The sequence below is a fragment of the Arachis stenosperma genome, chromosome 1, assembly GCF_014773155.1.
Source record: "Arachis stenosperma cultivar V10309 chromosome 1, arast.V10309.gnm1.PFL2, whole genome shotgun sequence".
NCBI lineage: Eukaryota > Viridiplantae > Streptophyta > Magnoliopsida > Fabales > Fabaceae > Arachis > Arachis stenosperma.
The window spans coordinates 123,780,927-123,802,648 of record NC_080377.1 but is presented as its reverse complement, the minus strand read 5'-3'; the positions used below and the strand labels follow the sequence as shown (position 1 = coordinate 123,802,648).

The 21,722-nt window shown below is 39.4% G+C and overlaps 2 protein-coding genes and 1 non-coding gene across 3 annotated transcripts; 2 read left to right on the top strand and 1 right to left on the bottom strand.

The window, feature by feature from the left end:
* The first annotated feature begins 858 nt into the window (after positions 1–858).
* On the top strand, positions 859–2,211 carry LOC130933648 (uncharacterized). The gene is made up of 5 exons (XM_057863275.1): positions 859–991; positions 1,076–1,287; positions 1,398–1,901; positions 1,993–2,052; positions 2,128–2,211. The coding sequence occupies exons 1-5, from the start codon at positions 859–861 to the stop codon at positions 2,209–2,211; spliced, it is 993 nt and encodes a 330-aa protein (XP_057719258.1).
* A 352-nt stretch (positions 2,212–2,563) lies between these two features.
* Positions 2,564–3,736, bottom strand: LOC130933640 (uncharacterized). Its single transcript, XM_057863266.1, has one exon. The coding sequence runs from the start codon at positions 3,734–3,736 to the stop codon at positions 2,564–2,566; it is 1,173 nt and encodes a 390-aa protein (XP_057719249.1).
* A 13,260-nt stretch (positions 3,737–16,996) lies between these two features.
* LOC130955742 (small nucleolar RNA R71) lies at positions 16,997–17,104 on the top strand. Its single transcript, XR_009076869.1, has one exon. It is a non-coding gene; the product is annotated as a small nucleolar RNA R71 (small nucleolar RNA).
* The last annotated feature ends 4,618 nt before the right edge of the window (positions 17,105–21,722 follow it).

Sequence of the window (21,722 nt, the reverse complement as noted above, 5' to 3'; positions counted from 1 at the left end):
ATTAAGACGGGCTCGATCTAATAATTAAGATATCGTGTGAAATTAGCACTTATTGAGTTTGGCCCACAGCTTAAGGCCCAAGATGGCAAGATGAAGTCCGAAGGTGCACGGTGCAAGCTATCCAGGGGCATTCTTGTCCAATATGTTTGACCGATCTGGCTGCGGTTCGGACCCGCTGCTAGCACGCTTACTGCACCGACTGCATCCGCCGTTGGAGTCACGTGCGCAGAGCGTGCCCTCTCTGCACTTCCGACTTCGGGTCCTGGTTCTCCATCCTCAGCCTCTCTTCCAGAACCTTCCCGCAAGCACTTCAATGGCGTGCTAGGTATGCTAACAACAATTCAATTCAATTCAATTGACAGATATGATTTGGGAATTGGGGTTTTGTAGCATATACAATCAAAGGCTGCAACCTGATTATGCATCCCTAAGGTGTGTTGAGCCAGGATGCAAAGGCTTCTCTTTTTCTCCTTTCTCATTTTCATCTTAGTTGCAGTTACATTCTTACTCTCAATGCAATGAGTCTTTAACTGTTTAAATTTTCAGAATGGAACAAGAAAAGATGCTGTGAAAAGGGAAATTCTAGAACGGGTTGAACCATGGATAATGAGGGAGCTACAAGAGAAGGCGACCTTCATGTTGGACCTCTTAGTCCATTCCTACATGATAAAGCCACCATCTTTTGGCATGAGCTAAGCTACTTGACTCTCTTGATTCTCTTGGTAAGAATGTTGTTGCCCTTAATTTTCAATTGGTAAGAGGGTTGTCACAACATGGAGTGAGTGGACAACACACATTAGCTGTTACTGTTGGTGATGCTGCCTTCCCACAACTATGAATCCTTGTTGGTGTTGGTGCATGTTGCAAACTTTCAGTAGCATCCGAACAAGTGTACAACATTTGTATGATAATAGTAATACTGTCAAACATTTAAAAAGAACATGTGTTGCTGATTCACGTCCAATTCAATCCGTTTCCTACGATGTCAAATGTAATTAGTTCAAAAAGACCAGCCTTGTAAATAATATTTATGCACATCGACTGTATCATCTCTATTAAATGGTAATTTGTGTAGCCAAGCTGATAAATCTGTGCATGGACATGATGAATCTAGCATCTGCAATTGAACATGGTTCTGGTAGGAAATCTTTGTCAGAGTCCCTGGTTCAAGATTCTAATTTCCCACATACCAATCTCTCTTCCCTTCCCAAGCAATTCGAGCTCGACAAAGAATACAATACAGATGTCAAGATTGACAAGAACTCTGATCAAGGTTCTTTCCCTCAGGTAAAACACATCTAAATATCATTAGTATTTATTATTCCAAAATATGTCTGATAAAAGTGGGGCGGGGGTAGATGAAACACGATAGTAGTTTAATTTGTCATACATTTCAGGCAGCAGATCAGAGAAGAAATGAAGTTGATTATGGTAATCATGGAGCGAAGATGAATGTGGAGGAAAAACAGTTATTACTATCTGAAATTTTAAATCAGCAAAACCAAGGATTTGAAAACATCAGACTAGAAGGCGATGATGCTTTGTTTCTTGATAGCAATAAATTTGGATCTCTGTCTACTTCAACTTTGTACCATTACTATGAAAGTAAAATGGCGGCTCTGATAAGGAAAAATGGAATTCTAGAGGGACAACTAGCAGCTTCCCTCGCAAACAAAGAAGCCGCAGAGAAAAGCTTAGCATCTGCTATTAAAAGCCGGAACGAAATGGAGACAAAACTAGGCGAGGCACTGAAGGAGATGGAATCACTGAGAGAAAAGCTGGGGGGTTTAGAGTTAGCACAAGAAGAGGCTAACAACCTATCAAGCATGGTCCATTCGGATAATGTATGGCTCGAACACGATGTGGCCTTCCTCAAGGCTGTTTTAGATGATACACAAAAGGTACATAACATTAACACACTTCGATGGAAAAAGCACTTGGATCAATCATTTTATGCAATAATGTAATCGGCTGATTGAGTTTTTGTTGTAGGAGCTGCACTCAACCAGAGGTGTGATTGCTGGAGAGAGAGCCAGGGCATTCCAACTACAGGTATAAATATAACTATTTGTATTGATTACTAGCCTTAGCTGTATCATTCATAACATCACTTTCTTGTACACACAGTATGAAGTATTTCATCTCAAACAGAGATTGCAATCAGTGGAGAATCGAGAACCTACTCCAAGGAAACCTTTTCATCTGCAGTGAAGTGAAGTGGGTAGTTGAAGAGTAGTTACTAGTTAACCATTTAAATCAGTTAATGTGATCTTTATTTTTTTTTTTAACAATTTGTGATCCAGTGATATAGTGGGTAATGGTAACTGACATTATGTTAATGTGAATAAACTAACAGGTAGAGGAATGTAAAAATGGTATTTGTCTTTTTCTCTTATTTTATTTAACTAAATCTAATTCCAGTTGCTACCTTAAAAGTTCTGATATTGTTTATTGCTCCTGGACATTGAAAAATTAATGAACTATAACCAGCAAAATGAATGCAAAATATCAAAGGAGAACTCATAGGCAACTAGACTGAAATTAAAAAAGGAGTCCACAAAACTCAAGATATCAATTTACTATCCATTACTGCAAGATTCATTTTCTCATGATACAGCTTCAATAAGTCGGGAGCATGATCCTTAGCACGACTAACATACTTCTTAAAGAAGTCCCCTTCAGAAACATAATATGCAGAAACATGCCTGCCACTCTTAATGACACCATTGGAGATGAGAATCTTCATGACAGCAGCCCTCGGAACAACCCTTTTGTCCAAATCCAGCGAGATGAGAACCGGATTATTGGTTACTTCAGCAGGCTCCCAACCGAGTTCTTTGACAAAGAATCCAATGCAGGCCTCAATTTTCTGCACAGATTTGAGCATACAGAAAGGGTGCTTCACAAAAGCCTCACGAATGTTGTCATCAGTTAATCCTAACCTCTTGTACAACTCAACTTTCTTATCCCACATGGACTTCGGAAGAAACTTAGCATACAATGCAGGAACAAAATTAGACTTGTTGGGATCAACCCCCATTTTAATGACTTCATCTACTATACTCTTAAGGCGAACATCAGAAGTGTATAGAATCAACCAAGGCCACTGGCGAATCAGCCATGACATGCTTATCTCACGGACTCCTAAATCAACCAACATGTTAATATTTCGAAGCGTCCTAGAACAAGTTAAAATTTGGCCAGCGCGTAAGATAGAAGCAACGGTCCTTTCTTCAGAACGAATGAAATTGTTCAAAAAATCGAAAGTGGGGATCAGGTGTTTCTCTACGCTTCTTTTCAAGATTAGAGGGTTGAGCTCGATGAGGCGGGCAAGTTGCGATTTTGAAGCACCTTTGGAGATGAGGAACTCGAGCTTCGGCAAGATGGTCTCTTTGGGTTTGCTGACGATAACCTGCGGCGATCTCCGAATGACATTGTGAATCTGCAAATCTGAGAAACCGAAGCTCCTGAAGAGTGCGATGACTGAGTCGGGTTTCTCGGGACTCTTAAAAAGGACGTATTTCGAAACATGAAGAGCGGAATCTGGGAGGAACCCACAATTGTTGACGAGGTAATTCACCGTAAAGGATTGTTTTTCCAGGGTTTTTGTGACTGTGGCGTAATTTGGAGCAGGGAATGGGGAAGATGGTGAAGGAATCAGAAATGAGGTTGATGGGGTTCTTGTGATGACAGTAAGGTGGTACAAGAACAGGTTTTTGAGACAAGATCCCCGCATGAGTTCTAATTTTTTTGACAGATCGATGGGTGAGTAAGACGGGAGAAGAGATAAACCCTAAATTGGGGGGATTCAGGAGGAGAAGATAAACGAATTATTAAGACAGGCTCGATCTAACAGTTAAAATTATTTAATATACTAAAACTGGATTTTCTCTTTATTACATTAAAGTGAGGTTTCAATTTTTTGTGAATTCTTTTTTAAAATACAAGTTCTATTCTTTTTTCAAAATTTATTTAAAAAATTTATTTTTATTATAATTATATTACAATTAATATTTAATAAATAATATATAATTATATTAATTTTAAAAAAATATTTTTATTATAATTATATAAAATTAATATTTAATACATTATCAATTAATAAAAATAAAGTGTCAATTTTTTATAAATTTATTTTTTCTCCAAAAAAAAGTATTATTCTTTTTTCTAAATTAAAAAATATATTTATTATAATATATTATAATTATATTACAATTAACATTTAAAAAATAATACATAATTATACTAATTTAAGAAAATATTTTTTTATAATTATATAAAATCAATAATTAACACATTATTAAACTAATTATCAATCAAAAATATTTTTAATTATTTTAATTATATTGATACAATTCTAATTCTCATTCATTTTTATTAGTGATAAGTTCTTATATTAATGGTGACCCATTTATAATAATAATAATAATAATAATAATAATAATAATAATAATAATAATAATAATAATTAAACGTTAAAATAATTGTCAAAAGTTGTCTACCTAGCTTCAATTAGTTAACAAATTTAATTTTAGCTGTTATGTTTTATTTTTTACATAATTATATTAATTGTCAATATTTTTTTATAATTATACATCAAATCAATATTTAATAAATAATTATGTTAATTGTCAATAATTTTAATTTTCAATTATTGTAATATAATTTTAAATTAATTGTAATTTTCGGCAAGTTGATATTGATATCTACCTTAAAAAATTAAAACAAAAATCTATGGTTCTCATGATAAAAATATATATGATATAATAATGACTTTTTCAATCACAACAAATATATGATGTATAACGTAAATAATAAAAAAATTAACTTAATAATAACTAATTTATATAATTATTTTTGTTCTAATAAAGGCTATATATAATTTTTTTTTTTGTTCGTGAGCCTAGGTCTAAGAGTCAACTCATTTTTTTAATTTATTATTCTTCTTTTACTACATAAAATAAGAATGTATTCTTCGTTTATTATCGAAGTTGATCCTTTTAAGGTACTGTATCGTATCCCTTGTATCTCGGAAAAAACGGTTATACCTCGGTTGGATAAAATGAAATTCAAATTAAATTAAACATATCACCGTAACCCACTTTTTTCCGAGATTCTCGGCTTTAGTCATCTATAACTAACGGACTCACTTATCTCCGAGAATCTCGGCGCTAGTCATCCACGATCAAAAGGACCGACAAATAGTTCAAACACAACAGGCTATAAATAAGATAGAATCAAGGATAAGAGGGACAAAAGACAACTTCGTGACCAATCTTATACTTATTTTCGTTAAGAGATCATTCACTGACTTGAGCGTCGGAGTCCTTTTTTCAGGTACCACGTTCGGGTTCAAGTTCGCAAGGGTGCTTCACTTTTAGGCTGAGACACCAAGTTCCTAAGAGTCGAACTGACCAAATGCCTCGGAGAAGAGTATTATTGCCAGAACATTTGGCGCCTACCATGGAGGCCCTAAATCATTTAAATCTAACTCCCCACATATCTCGCTTTAATTATTTCTTTGCAGGATCATGGCCGAAGAGGTTATATCCGCTACTCCTCCTTCCACAAACAAGGAGCTAGTAGCTATGAATACTACCCTCTTGGCCGAGGTCAGGAGAATGACTGATCTCCTAGAAGCATCTCACAATGGGAAGTCAAACGTAGAGGACCCTAAGAGCGCAACCTCGAACGGGGTGCGACCTCTGGACTTAGGCTCCTAGGAAGTCACTCCACTTAAAGAAAGGCTGATGATAGATAATCCCTTCTCAAAGAAGATTGTCAGTTTTCAGATGCCGAAGAATTTTGTTCTGCCCACAGCACTTAAGGCGTATGAAGGGTTTGGGGACCACGTGTACACATTAAAAAATTCCAATCCATGATGTTTTGAACGGTGCCTCTGACCCTATACTCTGTTATTCTTTCCCAACTTATTTAGATGGTGCTGCTTTACTTTGGTTCTCTAAAATTTCTGCAGGTTTGATCTCTTGCTTTGAAGAGTTAGCAAGGTCCTTCATAGACTATTTCTTGGCCTCAAGAATATACGTGCATGGATCTGATTACCTCAGCACTATCAAATAAGGTCCGCAGGAGAGCCTGAAAGACTATATGACAAGGTTCAACAAAGCAACCATGGAAATCCCGGACCTTGATCCCAAGGTACATCTACACGCATTGAAGAGCGGCTTCCGCCCAGGGAAATTCCTAGAAACCATTGCTATTACCAAGCCGAAAACATTAGAGGAATTCTGAGAAAAAGCAGCGGGTCAAATGGAGATCGAGTAACTCCGTAAAGCTTGACGAATGGAGAAACCACAATCCCACCGAGACGAAAAGCGACAAACAAGGTCTCACACCAGTAGGGAGCCTAAGAAACTCTTCAAGCTCGCTCCCAAGTTCGACTCCTACACCAAGTTTAACACCAAAAGAGAGGACATCATTAAAAAAATATTACACAACAAACTAATAAAACTGCCGAGTAAAGCGAGCACATATCAGGACTAAAGATATGTGGACAAAAGCAAGCATTGCACATTTCACCAGAAGTACGGCCACACCACTGACGAATGCGTAGTAGCCAAGGACTTACTGGAAAAGCTAGCTAGACAAGGCTTACTGGATAAATACGCCACTTCCAGAAACCAGAAAGAAACAACAAAAGACACTGAAAAGTCAAACATTAGCTCCGAGCATAAAGAAAAAGGAGCTTGGTATGGGCCAGTCGAAACCCATGCCTCTAAAGGAATAATAAACTACAATTCAGGTGGCTTCGCAAGAGGAGGAGCAACCAACACAATTAGGAACAGAAGCTACAGAACCATGATGACAATGGAAGGATCTTGGCAGAGGGCTCAAACCTCGGCCCCAGCTACCCAGATCACTTTTAATGCATCCGACTTCAAGTCACACTGCCTAAACCTCGACGATCCAGTAGTAATCTTGTTAAACATGGGAGAAATGACAGTCAAAAAGGTCCTACTCGACCTAAGGAGTAGCGCCGACGTCCTATTCTACTTCACGTTCAAGAAGATGCAACTCAGCGAAAAAGCACTGCAACCATCACCCGGAGAATTGGTAGGGTTCTCCGGAGAAAAAATCCCTGTATCAGATTATGTATGACTGAAAACAACGCTAGGGGAGTCTCAGAACTCAAAAATCCTAGATATTCAATTCTTAGTTGTTGATTGTGCAATCCTGTATAATGTCATTTTAGGACGTCCGTTCCTTAACTCCTTTGGAGCTATTATCTCCACCGTTCACCTTTGTGTTAAGTTCCCTCTACAAGATAACATGGTAGCAACAATGCATGCTGACCACAAAAAGGCTAGAGTCTAGACAATGCTACAACGCGGGCTTGAAAACCACCCCAAAGGAGACCATTATAAGAGTCCATTCCATTTACAAATCGGAAAGCATCCCAACCCTGGCTGAACTAGATCCAAGAAGTAACGACAATCGTCCAGCTCTAATGGACGACCTAGAAAAGGTACAACTAGGCAAGGCCGACCAGTTCACTAACATCGGCTGTCTTTTCTGCAGGAACAAAACAAGGCCTGATCAAAACATTACAATCCAACTCTGACCTATTTGCATGGACACCTGCAGACATGCCAGGAATCAATCCGAACTTAATATGTCACAAGCTAGCGATCAACCCTAATGCCCGACCTGTAAGACAAAAAAATGAAACCTGGGCTCGGAAAGAAGAAACGCAGCAAGGGAAGAGACACAGAAGTTGCTTGATGCAGGATTCATCCAAGAACTTCGATTCTCATCATGGTTGGCCAACGTAGTAATGGTAAAAAAGAGTTCGGAAAAATGGTACATGTGTATGGACTTCACAGACTTGAACAGGGCATGTCGAAAAGACTCTGCCCACTTCCAAACATTGATAGGTTAGTAGATGACACCTCGGGGTTCCAAGTACTCAGTTTCATGGACACCTATTTAGGCTGTAATCAAATACTCATGCACCCAAATGATGAAGACAAAACAACATTCGTGACTGACCAAGGTAACTTCTGTTATAAAGTCATTCCCTTCGGACTAAAAAATGCAGGAGCGACCTATCAGAGATTAATGGACAAGGTTTTCAAAGAACAAATCGGCCGAAATATTGAAATATATGTCAATGACATGGTGGTCAAGTCAAGCTCGGGACAACAACATGAAGCCGACCTTAATGAAATTTTCCAACAACTCAGAAAATATAACATGAAGCTGAACCCAAAAATGTGCGCATTTGGGGTGCAGGGAGGCAAATTTCTTGGATTCCTACTAACAAAGAACAAATCGGCCGAAACATTGAAATATATGTCAATGACATGGTGGTCAAGTCAAGCTCGGGACAACAACATGAAGCCGACCTTAATGAAATTTTCCAACAACTCAGAAAATATAACATGAAGCTGAACCCAAAAAAGTGTGCATTTGGAGTGCAAGAAGGCAAATTTCTTGGATTCTTACTAACAAACAGAGGAATAGAAGCCAACCCTGACAAATGTCAGGCTATCATAAATATGCAATCGCCAAGGACCATAAAAGAAGTACAGCAACTCACAGGTCGTCGAGTAGCCTTGTCAAGATTTCTGCCTGCAGCAACAGCAGCAAAGTCATATCACTTCTTCAACACTTTAAGAAAGGCCAAAGAGTTCGTCTGGACAGATGAATACGAAAAAGCATTTACCGAATTCAAAGACCTCTTAGGTTCACCACCCATACTACAAAAGCCTCAGCAAGGTAAACCCCTTCACCTATTCCTTTCAATTTCAACTAACACGGTTAGCTCTGTGCTTGTTACAGAAATAGGAAAGGAGCAACACCTAGTAAATTTTGTGAGCAAAGTTCTGAAGAATGCTAAAACGAGATACCCAACAATTGAAAAACTAGCATTCGGCCTAATCATCACAACTCGGCGCTTGCGACACTACTTCCAGACAGACCAAATAATAGTTCAGACCGGTCAACCTGTAACACCTTAATTACCCTAAGTCTTACCTCATGCCATAAAGCAAAGGTTAATCAAAGGTTACGACAATTCTAAGGCATGTACAATATTATATATAGAAAGAAATAATAATTTTAAAAGCCCGATGAAGGAATAAGCTCAAAAATAGAGTTACAAAAGTGTAAAATGTTCACACGAAGCTACAAACTTAAGGCACAAGATATAGGTACAAGATAAGAAAGCATAAGTAGATCTATGAATATAATAGTCATAAGAAACTAGCCTCAAACTGCGGAGTTTAGGCTAACTAGTTATATACAGACATACAGAGTTTTGAAAGTAAAACTAGCATATACAATATATCTCTCTCAAAGTAAGCCTCTAAGGCGAATATAAATACAAAAGTGAGAGTACTAAACAAAATATCCAAAAGACTCTAAAATATGATAAGGATCATTTGCTCTGTCACCCTCACGTAACTCACTGAGTTGAGTTTTGACCTACATCTGAAAAATAACAACACAATATGGTATAAGAACCGAAGGTTCTTAGTATGGCAATAGTGCCCAGTAATGTAAGATATAAGACTCTGGGATGCCAGGGGCAATCCTAGAGCTTCATATTAATCATGAGATTCAACTTAAGGCATAACTAAATTTAAAACCATAATTTTAAAACCATAATGAAATAAGTGGATCTAACTTAGGGATTTTCTAATCTAACAGTTACACCACTGTCCCACAGCCTTCGTTAGCCTAACCTCCATGCGATCCCATCACCACCGCCTTCCAAACTTCCTCAATCCTAGCAGAAAACACAAGTAATAGCAATGCAAGTAAAACACAAGTATAATCATATATATCAAGTAATTCAAGAATCAACTAAGCATGTTATACAATTAGGCAAACGATGCAAGTCGTCAAAGCAAGCAAACATATAGAATATGCACATGATGAATGCCTGTCCTATTTGGCTGTGATATCACTTCGTCGGTTCAACTGCCAACTCGACACATTCCCATTGAAATGTCGCCTTTCGGTCACGAATAAAAGGGGTACCATCCCCAGGGATATAGTGTCCGGCTCACTTTTCCAAAAATATGGTGCTCGACTCACTCTTGTGACTTGAAAGGATGTGAGCAGAATACTTAGCCACAGACCTCACATCTCAACATAAGCGGGATTAACCACCGTCCTTATGCCGCCGCCGCGACCTCGATAAGCAGGATTAACCACCGTCCTCGTTAGGCGCATAACGTCTCAACAATGTCAGTAATTTTTTTCATAATTCATTCTCATTACTCAGTAAAGTCATCATTTAATCCCGAGTCCTAGACTCGTCTCAACCATCAGTGGTCCGTAATTTCACAATCCATCGCACAATCATCATTGCAATATTCTGCCATCTCACTCAACTAATTTCATCCTCAGTACCCTAGAAACCTAAGTCCCTGTCTTCTAGATTCATACAGAAATTCACTAAATTAAGTCACTAACTCATCCTTAGAAGTATTAGAGCCTAAGTACTAGATAGTATTCCTAAACAGCACTTAAAGAATGTTTGGAAAGCTCGAGAACCTTTGAAAATGAAGAAAAATATTTTTTCAGCAAAATAAGAGTCTCGCGTATGCAAGCCCCTGTCTCACATACGCAAGCCCCTGTCTCGCGTACGCATGCTGTTGAAACATGGGTGGTCGCGTACGCAACCATCTGCTCACTACGCAAGTGTCCCAACCCGAATGGGTTGCTCGCGTCGCGTGTGACATGTTCGCGTACGCAAGGGCCAAAACTCTGATAGCTCGCTTATGCGTGCAAGGCCCGCGTATGCAACATGCCCAACCCGAATGGAATGGCCGCGTTGCGTGCACTACGTCGTGTACACAACTGGTGCACGAAATTGTGATCAATACTTTTCAAAATATAAACAATCCCTAGTAATGGCTCCAAAGACTTGGTGCTCAATACCATGGCATAAACACAACTTCGCACAACTAACCAGCAAGTGCACTGGGTCGTCCAAGTAATAAACTTTACGCGAGTAACGGTCGATCCCACGGAGATTGGTGGTATGAAGCAAGCTATGGTCACCTTGTAAATCTTAGTCAGGCAGACTCAAATGGGTATGGTGATGAACGAAAATAACATAAAAGATAAAGATAGGGATACTTATGTATATCATTGGTGTAAGAGCTTCAGACAAGCGTATGAAGATGCCTTCCCTTCTGTCTCTCTGCTTTCCTACTGTCTTCATCCAATCCTTCTTACTCCTTTCCATGGCAAGCTTATGCAAGGGTTTCACCGTTGTCAATGGCTACCTCCCATCCTCTCATTGGAAATACGTTCCTGATGCTCTGTCACAGCATCGGCTATCCATCTGTCGGTTCTCAATCAGGCCGGAATAGAATCCAGTGATTCTTTTGCGTCTGTCACTAACGCCCCGCCCTCAGGAGTTTGAAGCACGTCACAGTCATTCAATCATTGAATCCTACTCAGAATACCACAGACAAGGTTAGACCTTCCGGATTCTCTTGAATGCCGCCATCAGTTCTTGCCTATACCACGAAGACTCTGATCTCACGGAATGGCTGGCTCGTTTGTCAGGCGAGCACTCGGTTGTCAGGCGATCAACCATGCATCATGCAATCAGAAATCCAAGAGATATTCACTAAGCCTCGAATGCTTGTAGAACAAGAATGGTTGTCAGTCACCTTGTTCATAGGTGAGAATGATGATGAGTGTCAATCATCACCTTCATCAAGTTGAAGAACAAGTGATATCTTGGACAAAGAACAAGCGGAATTGAATAGAAGAACAATAGTAATTGCATTAATACTCGAGGTACAGCAGAGCTCCACACCTTAATCTATGGTGTGTAGAAACTCCACCGTTGAAAATACATAAGAACAAGGTCTAGGCATGGCCGAATGGCCAGCCTCCCAAAGTGAGTTCAATTATCAAAACATGATCAAAAGACTCTCTATCCCTATTACAATAGTAAAAGGTCCTACTTATAGAAAACTAGTAGCCTAAGGTGTACAAAGATGAGTAAATGACATAAAAATCCACTTCCGGGCCCACTTGGTGTGTGCTTGGGCTGAGCAATGAAGCATTTTCGTGTAGAGACTTCTCTTGGAGTTAAACGCCAGCTTTTATGCCAGTTTGGGCGTTTAACTCCCAATTAGGTGCCAGTTCCGGCGTTTAACGCTGGAATTTCTGTAGGTGACTTTGAACACCGGTTTGGGCCATCAAATCTTGGGCAAAGTATGGACTATCATATATTGCTGGAAAGCCCAGGATGTCTACTTTCCAACGCCGTTGAGAGCGCGCCAATTGGGCTTCTATAGCTCCAGAAAATCCACTTCGAGTGCAGGGAGGTCAGAATCCAACAGCATCTGCAGTCCTTTTCAGTCTCTGAATCAGATTTTTGCTCAGGTCCCTCAATTTCAGCCAGAAAATACCTGAAATCACAGAAAAACACACAAACTCATAGTAAAGTCCAGAAAAGTGAATTTTAACTAAAAACTAATAAAAATATACTAAGAACTCAACCAAAACTACTAAAAACATACTAAAAACAATGCCAAAAAGCGTACAAATTATCCGCTCATCACAACACCAAACTTAAATTGTTGCTTGTCCCCAAGCAACTAAAGATCAAATAAGATAAAAAGAAGAGAATATGCAATGAACTCCAAAAACTTTTTGCCTCTGAACAGTTTTGGCATCTCACTTTATCCTTTGGAACTCAGAATGATTGGCTTCTTTAGGAACTCAGAATCCAGATAGTGTTATTGATTCTCCTAGTTAAGTATGATGATTCTTGAACACAGCTACTTTATTGAGTCTTGGCTGTGGCCCAAAGCACTCTGTCTTCCAGTATTACCACCGGATACATACATGCCACAGACACATAATTGGGTGAACCTTTTCAGATTGTGACTCAGCTTTGCTAAAGTCCCCAATTAGAGGTGTCCAGGGTTCTTAAGCACACTCTTATTGCCTTGGATCACAACTTTATTTCTTTCTTTCTCTTTCTCTTTTCTTTTTTTTCCCTTTTTTTTTCGTTTGCTTTTTGCTTCTCTTTTTTTTTTTTGTGTTCACTGCTTTTTCTTGCTTCAAGAATCATTTTTATGATTTTTCAGATCCTCAGTAAAATGTCTCCTTTTTCGTCATTCTTTCAAGAGCCAACATTCATGAACCACAAATTCAAAAGACATATGCACTGTTCAAGCATACATTCAGAGAACAAAAGTGTTGCCACCACATCAAAATAATTAAACTGTTATAAAATTCAAAATTCATGCAATTCTTGTTCTTTTCAATTAAGCACGTTTTTATTTAAGAAAGGTGATGGATTCATAGGACATTCATAACTTTAAGGCATAGACACTAAGACACTAATGATCATAAGACACAAACATGGATAAACATAAGCACTAAAATTCGAAAAACAGAAGAATAAAGAACAAGGAAATCAAGGAACGGGTCCACCTTTAGTGATGGCGGCTCTTCCTTCCTCTTGAAGGTCCTATGGAGTGCTTGAGCTCCTCAATGTCTCTTCCTTGCCTTTGTTGCTCCTCTCTCATGATTCTTTGATCTTCTCTTATTTCATGGAGGAGAATGGAGTGTTCTTGGTGCTCCACCCTTAGTTGTCCCATGTTGGAACTCAATTCTCCTAGGGAGGTGTTTAGTTGCTCCCAATAGTTTTGTGGAGGAAAGTGCATCCCTTGAGGCATCTCGGGGATCTCATGATGAGAGGGGTCTCTTGTGTGCTCCATCCTTTTCTTGGTAATGGGCTTATCCTCACAATGGTGATGTCTCCCTCTATGTCAACTCCAACTGAATAACAGAGGTGACAAATGAGGTGAGGAAAGGCTAACATTGCCAAGGTAGAGGACTTATCCGCCACCTTGTAGAGTTCTTGGGCTATAACCTCATGAACTTCCACTTCTTCTCCAATCATGATGCTATGGATCATGATGGCCCGGTCTAAAGTAACTTCGGACCGGTTGCTAGTGGGAATGATTGAGCGTTGGATAAACTCCAACCATCCTCTAGCCACGGGTTTGAGGTCATGCCTTCTCAATTGAACCGGCTTGCCTCTTGAATCTCTCTTCCATTGTGCGCCCTCTTCACATATGATTGTGAGGACTTGGTCCAACCTTTGATCAAAGTTGACCCTTCTTGTGTAAGGATGTTCATCTCCTTGCATCATAGGCAAGTTGAACGCCACCCTCACACTTTCCGGACTAAAATCCAAGTATTTCCCCCGAACCATAGTAAGATAATTCTTTGGATCCGGGTTCATACTTTGATCATGGCTCTTGGTGATCCATGCATTGGCATAGAACTCTTGAACCATCAAGATTCCAACTTGTTGAATGGGGTTGGTAAGTACTTCCCAACCTCTTCTTTGGATCTCATGGCGGATCTCCGGATATTCACCCTTTTTGAGTAAAAAGGGGACCTCGGGGATCACCTTCTTCAAGGCTACAACTTCATAGAAGTGGTCTTGATGCACCCTTGAGATGAACCTATCCATCTCACATGACTCGGAGGTGGAAGCTTTTGCCTTCCCTTTCCTCTTTCTAGAGGTTTCTCCGGCCTTGGATGCCATAATGGTTATGGAAAAACGAAAAAGCAACGCTTTTACCACACCAAACTTAAAATGTTTGCTCGTCCTCGAGCAAAAGAAGAAAGAAGAGAGTAGAAGAAGAAGAAATGAGGAAGAGGGAGATGGTGGTGTATTCGGCCAAAGAGGGGGAGAAGTGGTGTTTTGGTTGTGTGAAAATGAAGGAGTGAAGAAGGGTATTTATAGGAGAGGGGAGATGGGGTTCGGCCATATTGGGTGGGTTTGGGAGGGAAAGTGGTTTGAATTTGAAGGGTGAGGTTGGTGGGGATCCTGTGGGGTCCACAGATCCTGTGGTGTCAAGGAAAAGTCATCCCTGCACCAAATGTTGCTCAAAATCACGTTTTGAGCCATTTCTGGCGTTAAACGCCGGGCTGGTGCCCATTCCTGGCGTTTAACGCCAGGTTCTTGCCCTTTTTTGGCGTTTAACGCCAGTCTGGTGCCCCTTTCTGGCGTTAAACGCCCAGAATGGTGCCAGACTGGGCGTTAAACGCCCAACTGCTAAGTTTACTGGCGTTTGAACGCCAGCAACATCTTCCTCCAGGGTGTGCTGTTTTTCTTCCTGTTTTTCATTTTGTTTTTGCTTTTTCAATGGATTTTGTGACTTCTTATGATCATCAACCTACAAAAAAACATAAAATAACAAAAGAAACTATATAAATTATAATCATTGGGTTGCCTCCCAACAAGCGCTTCTTTAATGTCAGTAGCTTGACAGAGGGCTCTCATGGAGCCTCACAGATACTCAGAGCAATGTTGGAACCTCCCAACACCAAACTTAGAGTTTGAATGTGGGGGTTCAACACCAAACTTAGAGTTTGGTTGTGGCCTCCCAACACCAAACTTAGAGTTTGACTGTGGGGGCTCTTCTTGACTCTGATTTGAGAGAAGCTCTTCATGCTCCATCTCTATGGTGACAGAGGGATATCCTTGAGCCTTAAACACAAAGGATTCTTCATTCACTTGAATGATCAGTTCACCTCCATCAACATCAATCACAGCCTTTGCTGTGGCTAGGAAGGGTCTGCCAAGGATGATGGTTTCATCCATGCACCTCCCAGTCTCTAGGACTATGAAATCAGTAGGGATGTAATGGTCTTCAATCTTAACCAAAACATTCTCTACAAGTCCATAAGCTTGTTTTCTGGAGTTGTCTGCCATCTCTAGTGAGATTTTTGCAGCTTGTACCTCAAAGATCCTTAGCTTCTCCATTACTGAGAAAGGCATGAGGTTTACACTTGACCCTAAGTCACACAGAGCCTTCTTGAAGGTCATGGTGCCTATGGTACAAGGTATGGAAAATTTCCCAGGATCTTGTCTCTTTTGAGGTAATTTCTGCCTAGACAAGTCATCTAGCTCTTTGGTGAGCAAAGGAGGTTCATTCTCCCAAGTTTCATTTCCAAATAACTTGTCATTTAGCTTCATGATTGCTCCAAGGTATTTAGCAACTTGCTCTTCAGTGACATACTCATCCTCTTCAGAGGAAGAATACTCATCAGAGCTCATGAAAGACAGAAGTAAGTCCAATGGAATCTCTATGGTCTCATGTTGAGTCTCAGATTCCCATGGTTCCTCATTGGGGAACTCTTTGGAGGCTAGTGCACGCCCATTGAGGTCTTCCTCAGTGGCATTCACTTCCTCTCTATCCTCTCCAAATTCGGCCATATTGATGGCTTTGCACTCTCCTTTTGGATTTTCTTCTGTGTTGCTTGGGAGAGTACTTGGAGGGAGTTCAGTAACTTTCTTGCTCAGCTGTCCCACTTGTCCTTCCAAATTTCTAATGGCGGACCTTGTTTCATTCATGAAACTTTGAGTGGTTTTAATTAGATCAGAGACCATGGTTGCTAAGTCAGAGGGGTTCTGCTTAGGATTCTCTGTCTGTTGCTGAGAAGATGATGGAAAAGGTTTGCCATTGTTAAACCTGTTTCTTCCACCATTATTATTGAAACCTTGTTGAGGTCTCTCTTGATTCTTCCATGAGAGATTTGGGTGATTTCTCCATGAAGAATTATAGGTGTTTCCATAGGGTTCTCCTAGGTAATTCACCTCTTCCATTGAAGGGTTCTCAGGATCATAAGCTTCTTCCTCAGATGAAGCCTCCTTAGTACTGCTTGGTGCATTTTGCATTCCAGACAGACTTTGAGAAATCAAATTGACTTGTTGAGTCAATATCTTGTTCTGAGCCAATATGGCATTCAGAGCATCAATCTCAAGAACTCCTTTCTTCTGACTTGTCCCATTGTTCACAGGATTCCTTTCAGAAGTGTACATGAATTGGTTATTTGCAACCATTTCAATGAGTTCTTGAGCCTCTGTAGGCGTCTTCTTCAGATGAAGAGATCCTCCGGCAGAGCTATCCAAAGACATCTTGGATAGTTCAGAGAGACCATCATAGAAAATACCTATGATGCTCCATTCAGAAAGCATGTCAGAAGGACATTTTCTGATTAATTGTTTGTATCTTTCCCAAGCTTCATAGAGGGATTCTCCATCCTTCTGTCTGAAGGTTTGGACTTCCACTCTAAGCTTACTCCATCTTTGTGGTGGAAAGAACTTTGCCAAGAAGGCATTGACTAGCTTTTCCCAAGAGTCCAGGCTTTCTTTAGGTTGAGAGTCCAACCATATTCTAGCTCTGTCTTTTACAGCAAAAGGGAATAGCATCAGTCTATAGACCTCAGGGTCAACCCCATTAGTCTTGACTGTGTCACAGATTTGCAAGAATTCAGCTAAGAACTGATGAGGATCTTCCATTGGAAGTCCATGGAACTTGCAATTCTGTTGCATTAGAGAAACTAATTGAGGCTTAAGCTCAAAGTTGTTTGCTCCAATGGCAGGGATAGAGATGCTTCTCCCATAAAAATCAGGAGTAGGTGCAGTAAAGTCACCCAGCACCTTCCTTGCATTGTTTGCATTATTGTTGTTTTCGGCTGCCATGTCTTCTTCTTCTCTGAAGAATTCGGTCAGGTCCTCTAAAGAGAGTTGTGCTTTGGCTTCTCTTAGCTTTCTCTTCAAGGTTCTTTCGGGTTCAGGGTCAGCTTCAACAAGAATGCCTTTGTCTCTGCTCCTGCTCATATGAAAGAGAAGAGAACAAGAAAATGTGGATTCCTCTATGTCACAGTATAGAGATTCCTTGAGGTGTCAGAGGAAAAGAGAAATAGAAAGAAGAAGGAGAAGAAGAATTCGAACTTTACTTAGATAAGGTTCGAATTGTGCATTAAGAAAGAGTGGTACTCCATAAATAGAAGGATGTGAGGAGGAGGGGAGTAATTTTTCGAAAATTAATTAAAATATTTTGAAAAACATTTTTGAAAAACACTAATTGATTTTCGAAAACAAAAGTGGAAAAGAAATCAAGTGATTTTTGAAAAAGGATTTGAAATTAGAAGTTAAAAAGATTTGATTGAAAACTTATTTTGAAAAAGATATGATTAGGAAGATATGATTGGTTTTAAAAAAATGTGATTGAGAAGATATGATTTGAAAACAATTTTAAAAAGATTTGATTTTAAAAATAAATGACTTGCCTAACAAGAAAAGATATGATTCAAACATAAAACCTTCCTCAACAGAAAAGGCAAAAAATGTTCAATCAAATCATTAATTGTTAGTAAGTATCTTTGAAAAAGGAAAGAAATTGATTTTGAAAACATTTGATTGAAAAGATATGATTTGAAAAAGATTTGATTTTGAAAAACTTTGAAAACTTGAAAAAAATTGATTTTGAAAACAAAATCTTCCCCCTAGCACCATCCTGGCGTTAAACGCCCAGAATGGTATCCATTCTGGCGTTTAACGCCCAAAATGCACCCTTTTTGGGCGTTAAACGCCCAACCAGGTACCCTGGTTGGCGTTTAAACGCCAGTCTACCTTCTTCACTGGGCATTTTTGAATGCCCAGCTTTTTCTGTATAATTCCTCTGCAGTATGTTCTGAAGCTTCAATTCTCTGTATTATTGACTTGAAAAGACACAAAATAAAATTTTTTTTTGGATTTTTAATAATCAAAATGCAACAAGAATCAAATAACAATGCATGCAAGACACCAAACTTAGCAGTTTGTATACTACTGACACTACATGAGACACATAAACACTCAAGTCAAAAGAATTCAAAGATCAGAGTAAGAAATCATCAAGAATTACTTGAAGATCCTTAAGACACAAGAATGCATGCAATTGACACCAAAACTTAAGATGAGACACTAGACTCAAGCAAGAAATATTTTTGGTTTTTATGATTTTCTAATTTTTTTGTGTTTTTCGAAAATTAAGTGAAAACATCAAAATTCTTAATGAGAATTTCAGGAATCAGTGCAATGCTAGTCTAAGACTCCGGTCCAGGAATTAGACATGGCTTCACAGCCAGCCAAGCTTTCAAAGAAAGCTTCGGTCCAAAACACTAGACATGGCCAAAGGCCAGCCAAGCCTTAGCAGATCACTGCTCCAAAAGCAAGATCAACAAGCTCTTGTGATGATAAGTTGAAACCTCGGTCCAATGAAATTAGACATGGCTTTACAGCCAGCCAGATTTCAGCAAATCATCATGAAACTCTAGAATTCATCTTCAAGAATTTCGAAAAAAATAAATGCCTAATCTAAGCAACAAGATGAACCGTCAGTTGTCCATACACAAGAACAATCCCCGGCAACGGCGCCAAAAACTTGGTGCACGAAATTGTGATCAATACTTTTCAAAACATAAACAATCCCTAGTAATGGCTCCAAAGACTTGGTGCTCAATACCATGGCATAAACACAACTTCGCACAACTAACCAGCAAGTGCACTGGGTCGTCCAAGTAATAAACCTTACGCGAATAAGGGTCGATCCCACGGAGATTGGTGGTATGAAGCAAGCTATGGTCACCTTGTAAATCTTAGTCAGGCAGACTCAAATGGGTATGGTGATGAACGAAAATAACATAAAAGATAAAGATAGGGATACTTATGTATATCATTGGTGTAAGAGCTTCAGACAAGCGTATGAAGATGCCTTCCCTTCTGTCTCTCTGCTTTCCTACTGTCTTCATCCAATCCTTCTTACTCCTTTCCATGGCAAGCTTATGCAAGGGTTTCACCGTTGTCAATGGCTACCTCCCATCCTCTCATTGGAAATACGTTCCTGATGCTCTGTCACAGCATCGGCTATCCATCTGTCGGTTCTCAATCAGGCCGGAATAGAATCCAGTGATTCTTTTGCGTCTGTCACTAACGCCTCACCCTCAGGAGTTTGAAGCACGTCACAGTCATTCAATCATTGAATCCTACTCAGAATACCACAGACAAGGTTAGACCTTCCGGATTCTCTTGAATGCCGCCATCAGTTCTTGCCTATACCACGAAGACTCTGATCTCACGGAATGGCTGGCTCGTTTGTCAGGCGAGCACTCGGTTGTCAGGCGAGCACTCGGTTGTCAGGCGATCAACCATGCATCATGCAATCAGAAATCCAAGAGATATTCACTAAGCCTCGAATGCTTGTAGAACAAGAATGGTTGTCAGTCACCTTGTTCATAGGTGAGAATGATGATGAGTGTCAATCATCACCTTCATCAAGTTGAAGAACAAGTGATATCTTGGACAAAGAACAAGCGGAATTGAATAGAAGAACAATAGTAATTGCATTAATACTCGAGGTACAGCAGAGCTCCACACCTTAATCTATGGTGTGTAGAAACTCCACCGTTGAAAATACATAAGAACAAGATCTAGGCATGGCCGAATGGCCAGCCTCCCAAAGTGAGTTCAATCATCAAAACATGATCAAAAGACTCTCTATCCCTATTACAATAGTAAAAGGTCCTACTTATAGAAAACTAGTAGCCTAAGGTGTACAAAGATGAGTAAATGACATAAAAATCCACTTTCGGGCCCACTTGGTGTGTGCTTGGGCTGAGCAATGAAGCATTTTCGTGTAGAGACTTCTCTTGGAGTTAAACGCCAGCTTTTATGCCAGTTTGGGCGTTTAACTCCCAATTAGGTGCCAGTTCCGGCGTTTAACGCTGGAATTTCTGTAGGTGACTTTGAACGCCGGTTTGGGCCATCAAATCTTGGGCAAAGTATGGACTATCATATATTGCTGGAAAGCCCAGGATGTCTACTTTCCAACGCCGTTGAGAGCGCGCCAATTGGGCTTCTGTAGCTCCAGAAAATCCACTTCGAGTGCAGGGAGGTCAGAATCCAACAGCATCTGCAGTCCTTTTCAGTCTCTGAATCAGATTTTTGCTCAGGTCCCTCAATTTCAGCCAGAAAATACCTGAAATCACAGAAAAACACACAAACTCATAGTAAAGTCCAGAAAAGTGAATTTTAACTAAAAACTAATAAAAATATACTAAGAACTCAACCAAAACTACTAAAAACATACTAAAAACAATGCCAAAAAGCGTACAAATTATCCGCTCATCAACAACCCTCACCAGTTTTAAGCTCCAAACTTTAAACGTTCATAACTTCCTCTACAAAAATTCATTTTCCTCAAACTTTATATCAACTTAAAGCTCTTTGAATTCTCTTTAATCTAAAACAATTTCCAACCTATTTAAAAAATAGAGGCTCAAGTTATGATCCGCCAAAGTTCATCAAAAATTGATTTTTACTAAAAGTTAACTAGGTTCTCAACTTCCAAAATTCACAATCAATACCAAATATCCTACAACCAAAATAGTTCCAATAGACATAAATGATATTCAAATATCTTCCAATTCATTCCACAACCTAACAACATGTAATTTCACCAATTTCATCCAAAAATTCTCATTTGCATTCCTCAAATTCTCAATTATTACACTCAAAGCATCATTTCCCTATCCTCAACATTTATCAGCATCAATAAGCTTCACAATTCATGATCAACATTCAAAATCATCATTCTCAACTTCAATTTCAACAATCAACCACAACATCAAAGTTCAACATCACAATTCATCAAAACCAACAATGCCATCATACATTATCAACTCAACAATTTCCAACAATCAATTCAATCCTATCCTAAAGTCCACTAGCCTAAATGTCCATAAATATTACATATTACATAGAAGAAATCGAAACCATACCTTGACTGATTTCCAATATGTGTTATACACCAAATTTGTGTCCAAATCAAGCCTTCAATCACCAACAATTAATCTAAAGTTCCAATAATTCA